Genomic DNA, 10,073 nt, shown 5'->3' with positions numbered 1-10,073 from the left:
TCGTAGGCCGTAAATGGGAACTGTCGAGGCGATCTTTATTCGCCCCCTCTGTGGATACATACTTAAGCACGAGAGACACTTTGCGTGTTTTTCGTTGTAGCTCATCTTCACTCATTGTAAAATTCAACAATATCTGGCAGACGTGGAACCGGGAAAAGCTCGTACAGAAACATACCAGGGTATGGATTTCCAGCCCGTTTGGTCCGACGCCAAAACCCGATATGCGAGTGACCGTGGTCCAGGCGGAACAGCAAACAATCATTCGATGAGAGCGCTCGTGGAATGCAGGGTCGGTTTTCTCCATTGGTCGTCATAAGTCATAACTATCATTACCGTCATTAATCATTAATTCCACGATGTTGAGTATTCGCATCACCTGAAGTTTTGTGTGGTTATTTATTCGCTTGCTCGCTGATGAATGATGCGTGAATTGAGAGAGACTTCGCTACGGGGCAAGCCTATCTCGGAACGACCTATCTCTCGTCTGCCTGATACTTACATAATGATGATAACGATGATGGTGATGATTGGAGAAAAACAAATGAAAAGTATTTATGTCCTAAAGTGTATCAAAGAAATCATTCTCCCTGTGAGTCGCGAGTTGGTGAGCTCTGTTGGCAATCTCGCATTGGTCTTATTATTTTGTTCGGGGGGAGCTTACGAGCTGTCTGATGGTGATTTGAGCGATCGATGGTGTACAACGGCACCATTCAGTTCCCCATAAGCTCCCAGCAGAGCTCGGACGCAGCGCTCGGTGCATTGATGGAAGTCCGAGGGAGTTCTCCAAGAATCAAGGACTTGAAGCTTTACTCGTTTTTTCCACGTCGGTTCTGCTGGAAAATTGGTTTCCTTTATTTCTCCGTGCGTTCTGCCCAGGTCGATCCCGCAGCAGAGAGCGGGCGGGAGGGGTTGAGGTGAATTTGGACTGGTTGATGAGATCGAGCCTTCCCGGACGGAGGCCGCGAGGCTGTCGGATGGAGAAAGAATTTTTGAATGTCCCAAACATTGATATAATGAAACAAGGAAACAAACCAACCAACCAACCCGTAGGGTAGAATACGATGATCGCTATCATGAACGTTTCGAGGAGAGGCGAGTGCGTCATGTGAGACGATTCTTACGGCGGAAATACTCAGAAGGAGCAGAATAAAGAAGCTGTTTGAACACAAGGTTTTTTCTAAATTCATTTTGTCCATCAGGAGGTCGCTAACAGCTGGCTGATCCCTGATCCCGGTGCCCGGTGCCATCGATATCATAGGGAGGAAGGGGAGGAACTTCGTCCTTGATTGTGGTTTCAGCAGATGAAGTGAGAAGCCGTCACAGAGGGCGAAAATACCTGGATATATTCTGGCCGACAGCCTCGCCTGAGCTCAAGGACTCTGGCCAGTTAAACTGACCCTTTAATGCATAGCAGATCCTCGTAGAATGCAAACAAAGTCTTTTCCTGTTCCCGTGGATCTTTCGAGCTCTCGATTCAATAGAAATTTCCCGGAACGCCAAAGAAGGCTAAAAAGAAGCTTCAGCCCTCTGGATTGCCCATCACGCCGTTTCGTCGATTGGACAAGCATAAGTTCCGAGGGGATGAAAATATGAAGCGGATAACGAAGCAATCCGCTCGTCGACTCGTCGCTCACCCTGACCACTATCGTTGGCTCCGGAACCAGACGCTCAGCCTCGAGAGAGACCGGGACGGAGAGGAGGGAAGTTCCAGTGAATCTGTGCGTGGAGCCCGGATCAATATAATGGAGGCAGCCACGGCTGATCGGACAGAAACCTCGGTCACTCCGTATGTTGAATCAGCAGATCCGACTGGAGCTCAATCCAATACTGCGATAGCCGAACGGAGAAGCGAGGGTGCGGCAGCTATTCGCGTGAGCCGCCCGCGAATCCTCGGAGCACGCAAACTGATCCTCTGGAAAAAACGAGCACAATCGCGCAAGTCAAGTTCGGCGAAGAATACCGTGGATCCACCCAGAACTAGGGAGTCGGGACCCGCGGCGGCGGAGGCGGCATCCGATGGAACGACGAAAACGGCAGATCTCAGTTTCGGACCACTGAGTTTCCTCAGGACTGGCTTGCAGTTTTTCAGACGATGTTCAACTCCGCAGAGCCAGGGAGCGGTACTGAGACAGCCCGCTCCCGCGGAGCACAGACTTACGGAAAATGCAGAAGTCAAACCAACTAAGGTACAAGGAGGGCGCTTGGAAGCTCACTCAGCTGCGCCCATTCTAGAATGTTCACGAGCTGGGACAGAGGCCGCTAACGTTCGAACAGAGCCCCCGAGAAGAGTCGTGGTGAATCCGAGAATTAAGAAAACAATCCTCGATGGCTCTACGGGGCTATCATCGACCCACAGTTTTGAGAATTCCGCATCCACGGGAACATTGTTTAAGCCCCGAGGATCGAGGCGCAAACTTCGGGGCACTAAAGGAAACGGAAGGAAAGCGGCTAGAGAAACCTATGAAGACCTATCCAGGGTTGGATTCTCGGAGCGGGGTATCAAGGAGACCTCTTCCACATCACCGAGGGACTTCCCCAATTCAGAGCGAGACACCATTCCGAGTTCCGGGGAAGTCGCTGCTATTTCCAAGTCGTCCAGTGCAGGCAGAGAAGACCTGAAGCGCAGAAGCTCGGAAATGCGCACGTCAGACTCGGCCGCCGAGGGCTCGACATTACAGAGTCCCATGGCAATTTCGCCGATTGCCGGGCCTGATACGCAGCCGGCTTCATCCGACCCCGGAGCAAAGAAGCCGAAGTTCGTCTCTTCGCCTTCTGAGGCTCCGGTCCGCCTTAATCTCGATTCCGTGGACGAATCAGCGGTGATCGAAGAAATAGGGCGATCAGAGAGATTAGTAACAGTTCCGGAACATCAAGGTCGCGGAACAACAGCACGGAATCCTCGTGGTCAGAAATCGAGCTCCAGCAAAACGGCGTCCGGCCTCGGAGCGACGTCTTCCAAAATCGAAAGCCTGGGATTGCAGGAACCGAGCGACCCTGCGAGAGTAAGCGACCCGCAGGGAGCGGAAGATGCGGCCGGCCCCGATGTCACCAAGACCCAGCTCCCGGAGACATCCGATAGTTTGAGAGGATCGGCCGTTGTATTGTGTGGTGAGTCCAACGCGCGACCTCAACTTGAGCCGAACAGGAAGACCTCGGTCGATCTTTCGGCGAGCCTGCGAATGCCGTCCGCGATTCCAATCACAGGGCCCTTGAGACGGATTCTACCACCGTCGAGGGCTTACGAGCGGGGAATTATCCTCCCGAGTAGGCCTCCGACTCCCATTCCGCTTCTCGACGGCCGGCCGACTGAACCTCGAAACGCCGGAACTCTCGCATCGACTTTGCTGAAACCGCGCGGAGGAGAACGGCTCACAAACCCCTCTCAGGAGCAACCCGATCGAGAGAATCTGGCCGTGGGGCTGCATGTATGTCGTGAGGGGGAGGAGCGCAATGTATTAACCGAGACAGGGACGTCGGAAAGGAGTTCAGAGACGGCCAACATTTCCAATGGAATGATGAATGAGGCGGTGAGCTTCCCATCGGGGCCGACGAGAGAGGCGGCTGATCAGAGTCTCAACGGTGGGGATCTTTGGTCACCAATCCCCGATCCGAAAGTGCCGGTTGTCATGGAACGCTCGGAGCTCTGGGGAGTTTCCAGTCAAATGAATTCAATCCTCTCACGAGATTCTCCAAGGGAATCGGTTCCGGATCAGTGTCGGGAGGCGGAAAGGGAAGAAGCCGTGGCTCTTCAAGGAGGGGGAGTCGCTGGCGCTCCGATAAGAGGCTCCGATGCGGAACGGAACCAGGCAAGACAACTGCCTAACGGAGAGAGCACTCCGACGGATACTTCGATTGGGGCCACGAAAACGAGACCGAACCGCTGCCCTGTAAGAGATCAAGTCCTTTCAATGCTCTCTCTGTCTGGCGAATTTCCCTCGTATCATTGAAATTCTCGCTCCGAAGGAACGGCCTACGTGGACTCAACACATCACCGGAGGACCGAAGCGAGCGAATCATGCTGCGGTTTATTATAAGAAGAAAATCTTCATTTTCGGAGGCTATCGGCACATTCTGAATAACTATCGCCTGCGACCGATGGACGTCTTCGTATTCAACACGGAAACTCTCAGATGGACGACGAACAAAGTCTCTCAAACGTACCTTCCGTTCGAATTGAATGATTACCGTCTGAATACGTGGGTGAACGTCTCTCGTTCAAGGAACGTTATGCTCATCGATGATCCGACAGCCTTCCGAAGAGTGACGAGTGGATGAATTCCGGGCTATAACTCGCTTTCTCTGACTTCAGTTACGGTCACACTGCTGTGAGACTCAAGAACAAGGTATATATCTATGGAGGGCTGAGCTATTATGAGGCGTTCACAGCGCTGTACGAATACGATCTGGGTGAGCTCTGCTCCGATTCCGTCCAGTTCGTCCTCGCTCTCCTCAATTCCCAGCCTAGAGGACAGGGTTCCGGGGAGGGAACTATGCCTAACAGTGAGTTTCGATTCACATCAGATGAAAACACGTTCACCCCTCTGGGAACTGAAGGAGCTCCCGAGAGCCGTCCCGGTTGGTCCCGCAGGCACTGCCCTGCAGTGGATGGTCACACCGCGTGTGTGATCGATGGCTCAATGTACGTCCTCGGGGGTCACGATTACAACACGAACAGAGCCTCGAACACTTTCTGGGCATTGGACCTCGCGGAGAAACAATGGAGAGAGATCGAAACCCAAGGAGGCACCACCCCCCGAGTCGATCACCATGTGGCGTGGGCGCTCGGCTCGCGTATGTACGTACACGGCGGAAGGACCCGGGGACATCTAGATGAGAGCGACGACGGGGACGAGGAATTCTGTCCGATGATGTTCTACGATGTCGGGACGAGTTCGTGGCACAAAGTGGAAGAGCGGGGAGACGTCCCGATTGGTAGAAGTGGTCATTCGGGTTTCGTACGAGGGAGAAAATTGTACATGTTTGGTGGTTTCAACTGCAGATTGAAAAAACATTTCGCCGACATGTACGAATTCGATCCAGGTAGGTGGTCACTTCCACGCAGTTGTTCCCATGTCGCAAAAAGAATGCGCTCCTGACACGGGAGCTCGCTCCTCAGATTTGTCCTTCTGGACGAAGGTTGATTGTCAGGAGATAGCAAGCCCTCCGGGATTTCGGAGACGGCATACTTCTGTTGTTTCTGACGATGGCAATGAGGTGTATATCTACGGAGGAGCGGCCCCGATGACCGAAGCGGACAAGACCTTCCATACTATGTTCCGTAGCTTTCATGAGAGTCCGCCAACTTACGTCTGCCATAACGGTGAGGTGAGGAGAGTCCTAAAAGAAAATCGGGAAGAATCGAGAAATTTCCCTTTCCCGGATCCCCCAGTCTCCACCAAATCGCTTATAATTCAAAATGAGATTCTCCGCAGCGGAAGCTCAAGATAACTTCGGAGGTTGGAGGCATGATGGAACTCGGAGACGTCTGCAAATTAGAATTCATTAGTGGGGCGACGAGAAGAGAGCACTCCGCGGATACTGCAAGAGCGACTCTCAGACGCTCCATCGTGTACATGACCGATGAAGAAGTGGACGGATTCGGAAACAAAGTGGATGAACAGCTCGATTCGACGGAGCCCCGATTTCAATTTAGGGTGAAGAGCTCCCTTATCGAGTCTATCTATCACACGGTGAAAATTTTGATGATCAAATTGAATGTCGAAGCGCGATCTGACGGGAGGAGAGCCGAGCCGCAACTACAGGAAAGTCTAGAAATCGTCCTGAAAAAAGTCTGCGAAAACGATACCGTGCCTCTTCATCCAGTCGTCAAGAATGCAATCCTTTCGCTCGTTGACAAACAGCGGTCCTATTCCGGGAGTCCTTCCGGAGAAGAGCGCATTCCAATGACCCCGAGGATGCGCGCGCTGCTCGGAAGGATCGCGAGCGCGCTCAGTAGACGGGAGATCTTTCGAGCGCTGAAGAAGGTCCATTTCTTGATACTTCTCGATTGCTTCAAACTTTCCAACGATGACCTCCTCGAAGCCGCGAAGAATCTCTGGCTGAGCCGCGCCGTTTTTGGCCGGGACTTCGAGAAGATCAATTACGAACCACTGAATCACTTTCTCACTCTTTCGGCAAGAGTGGCGCGGCCCAAAACCGTGAAGCCTACATAATGTGTATTTTCAATTTTTCCTTCATGATGAGAATGCGATGATGAGAGAGGATGACGCACACGGAGCTGAATAACTTCTACCAACAACATCTTCGAGCCAAGGGTCGTAGAATGCCGTCCTGGTCGATCATGATTGCTTCACAAGAATCGAGAATCGCATATCCGTGTAACTAGTTATGGCCGGAGACTGGGAATTAAGTTGTTTGGAATCTTCACTTATACCGAGAGATCCCTCGTGGAAGTCGCGCATTCGCCCGTAAACCACCCGGAAACTATTTTGCATCGATGGGGGGAGGGCGTCCCCTCCAGGAGGTGAGCGCAGTCACTTCTGTAGAAGATCATCGGTTCTGCGTCCTGAACATTCATCTTAGAGCGATATTCGGATGATTCACTCGGTTCCGAAGATGAAACATCAGGTCGAAGAGGGTACCCGATGAAATATTGGAGGGGATGCCCGTCGATTTTTCGACCAGACAAATTATGCCCACTCGTTAAAGACCGCCCGCCTATTCCATTCGTCCTCCAACGAGTGAATTGAGTCCGGTCACTCGTACTGATGTACCATGTATGATGAATCGGTTGAATATGCACCGCGAGCATGTCAGAAACTCAAACGAAGCCCCCGCGAGAGGATATCTGCGATCATCGCGACTAGGGTGCCCGAATTCCCTCCTCCACAGAGCCCTCCTTATTTGAGACTGCCCGTCTATTTCATCAATTCTCCGGAACCCAGCCGTTTTTTGGAGCTTGTTCGTATATTAGAGACTGTCCTCATATTCGAATTTTAACGGAAATTATGGGCTCATGTATTCTGCAGATTGCTGCGAGGTAATGTTCGAGACAGTGATCCATGACGACTGTCGAGGGAGGGATTCGCACCATACGAATAATTGTTTGCTCCAGAGTCCGCAGAGCTCAGGGCCTGAAGCTTTTTTCTGATGGTTCCCGCATATGTATCGCGGTGGTGGCTCGTTCAGAGGACTGCTACGGTTTCGTCTCTTCCGTGAGGGGCAGCGCTGAAGGGCATGGGGTTCTTAGCATCAGTTGACGGAGAAAATCGAGGCTTCGAAGGGCCCCCGTGATCGGCGAGTGTTGAACGAGCTCCCGAATTTCCAGTGCGCGTTGGGCTGCGTATCCGCTGAGGGAGTTCTGGATGGAGAAACTTCCGAATGAGATGGAACGACGGTCTGCTCTGACTGCTCTTCGATAGTCGAGAAAGAGCAATAATTTGAAGTCACCGGTTGCGACAGTTATTTCATCAGAAAATTCATAAGGAACGACGAAATGATCGAGCCCGATGGCAGACTCAGAGTCCACAACGAGCTGGATCGGGAGTCAGACGATCTCGACCACATCGATCAGCGATGATAGCCCAATTTCTACGAATACCGCAGAGGCGGTGAGCATCCTCCGGAATACGCAAGCGCACAAGGGTCCTTGCGGAGGAGTTCGAACGCTCATTTGTCTGATCGTGATTCTCTTGATCAGTGTGACAGCGCTCGTCGTCGTCTCCCTCGTGAAGTCGGATCCGAAGTCTAAAGTCACGACCGCCGACACAGTCCCATCGACAGAAGAGCCCATGTGTTTAATCCGGGAAGACTTGCAAACTATCCGATCCTGCAGCGGCTGTATCCCCCATACAATGCACACTCTCAAGACTAGCTACTCGAAAAAGATACGCGATTACGATTTCGATCAAACTTGGCTCTTCGTTCGCGACGCCATCGATGACCATCGAGTCATGACGACCGTCATCATAGACTGCTATGAAACGAACAAGACGCGACCATGTCCTGTTGTGTTCAATCAGCATTGGGTAGGCAACGAGGGAGAGGATGAGAGAACTTACTATTACCAGATAATTAAACCGTCTTACCACGAAGGCATCCACGTCGACTCGCTCCTCCCTCTCTTGGATTTCCTGTGGGAAAGAAAGGGAGAGGGTCTACTGCAGCATGGCCCGAGAAAGAAAGCACAGACGCTACGCATCTACCTCGGTTGGACTTACAAGTCCTATTTCGAGCAATTTATCCTCCAAGGTTCGCTCTCTGAATATGCTGGCGTTCTCCAAGTTCTAGGAGGTGGAATCGATATTGAGAACGTGCATACGTTCCGCGCATTCTTAACAACGGATCCCCCCGCCGAACCAGCCTACAGTTTTAAATCGTCGTGTAAAATTACTCCAAAAATGAATAGGACTTAATCAGGGAAGTATTTCCATGGGTATATTCCTGAACGTGGGGGACAGGAGCAGACACTGCGAGCTCCTATGCATTGCGTGATAAAGCCCGGTGTTCTCCTTCCTGACTCCTTCAGAAAAGGAGGGGAGGAAGATCGGGGAAGATGGAACTCTCAGGACTCTGCGGCAGTCCGGCTTATCGGGACACATTCCTTGACTAATAATAATGCGGACGTGTTGGAATTCCGATAAATTCTGAGTATTATATTTCCCTTCACTCGAACGAAAATTTTCTTCGTCATGCGTAGAGTATATGGATGGAGCTCGCGCGCGCTCGGAACAATCCCCATCGATTCTGAACGCGCTGATGAATTTCAAAGATTTTTGGGCTCGATACGTCGACCGATCCGGAATATGCCAGCCGGAAGAGAGATGCAGGAGGTCTGGCTGCAAGGAACTCAAAGATTCCGTGAGGAGAACACGCCGAATGGCCGCCGCGACGGCGCTTCCCGCGTAGTTCAGGCTATGAACCGAGCCGTTTCGAGAGTCGTGAGTTGAATCGCTCCTCGATGAGGCGATATTCGTGAAGACGGTGATCCGATTTCTTTCTGAATGAATTCAGGAAGGCCCTCGTCGAACTCATTTCGATATTCATGATGGTGGTTCCTCGAGCGATGAACATGACCACTTGGAATAGCGATTTTCCGCGAGCCCTGGCAGACCACTTTCAAAACCGGAGCGTCGAAGTTCATAAAATACGAAATGAAGGTACGTACCTACAACGATGTGGCTTGCGATTCCTAGCACAATCGACATGGAACAGAGAAGAAAACTCCTGTCGCGGAAATGCTCCGCGGAAGCTGCCCCGCCCTGACTGAGCCCCCACGCGTAGATCGTCTTGGATTGAGACGTAGCGCGTAGGTCCGCGAGGTACATTCAGTGTAGAAAGCCAATGGAAGCTCTACAGGGGATGCATGGATATGCTCGCGACTGACAGAAGGTGGAGCATCAACAAGAAACTTGATATCAAGCATGGGGCTGCGGTTCTTTCGGCCGACGAAAACCCGGAGGCATAGCGAGCGCAGCAAAGTACGGCCTTGAGGATCATGCCTGACGACTCCATTTCCCCGACACGGAGGGAACTGGAGGAACGCTCCCAATCAGAGATCGCACATGTCCCCTTGAATGGGGAAAACGCCTCGCGTCGATATGGATAGGTGGCCTCGGCGACTGACATGCACGACACTTCGCTGACCAGCCAGAGAACAATTATTAATCTCGCGGGATCTTGGAATTCAGCCCTGATCGACCATGAGTGAGGTATGATGATCGGTTCTTCTGATCCCATCCAGATTCGGAAATGGCCGAACTCTACAATACGTATAGAACGAGAGCGCAATGCACATGCAGCTCGACCGTGGGCCTGTTCATGCATTTAAAGTATCGCGGGCACGTTGCGCCCGCAGACGACAGTCTCAGAATAAACACTCTCAATTCTCAGTCTCGTTACGCATGACACGAGAGTCCTCATTGTGATAGATTTCCTAGCTTTACATGGTGTCAGAAAGTTCAAGGACAACGAAAATGACGAACGTAAACAACATCGGGACCCCCGTGCCAAGGCAGATGCCACTCAACTGCAGAAACAGGAAAACTCGGTGGCAAGAGTTTAAGGAAGAGTTCAATGACTATGCAATCTCACCGACTTATACAAAGAAACAG

General features: G+C 51.7%; 1 protein-coding gene across 1 annotated transcript; it reads left to right on the top strand.

Annotated features, from left to right (window-relative positions):
- The first annotated feature begins 502 nt into the window (after positions 1-502).
- LOC108864791 (kelch domain-containing protein 3-like) lies at positions 503-5,096 on the top strand. The gene is made up of 4 exons (XM_018641004.1): positions 503-589; positions 3,964-4,196; positions 4,310-4,407; positions 4,522-5,096. The coding sequence occupies exons 1-4, from the start codon at positions 503-505 to the stop codon at positions 5,094-5,096; spliced, it is 993 nt and encodes a 330-aa protein (XP_018496520.1).
- Positions 5,097-10,073: the final 4,977 nt, after the last annotated feature.

The sequence above is a fragment of the Galendromus occidentalis genome, unplaced genomic scaffold (assembly GCF_000255335.2).
Source record: "Galendromus occidentalis unplaced genomic scaffold, Mocc_1.1 scf7180000077516, whole genome shotgun sequence".
Classification (NCBI taxonomy): domain Eukaryota; kingdom Metazoa; phylum Arthropoda; class Arachnida; order Mesostigmata; family Phytoseiidae; genus Galendromus; species Galendromus occidentalis.
This window is presented reverse-complemented; position numbering and strand designations above follow the sequence as displayed.

Coding starts and splice junctions, on each gene's coding strand:
- LOC108864791 (XM_018641004.1), top strand. CDS start 503: ATGATGATAACGATGATGGTGATGATTGGAGAAAAACAAATGAAAAGT. Junction 590..3,963: donor TCAAAGAAATCATTCTCCCT/GTGAGTCGCGAG, acceptor CTCGCTCCGAAG/GAACGGCCTACGTGGACTCA. Junction 4,408..4,521: donor GCTGTACGAATACGATCTGG/GTGAGCTCTGCT, acceptor GATTCACATCAG/ATGAAAACACGTTCACCCCT.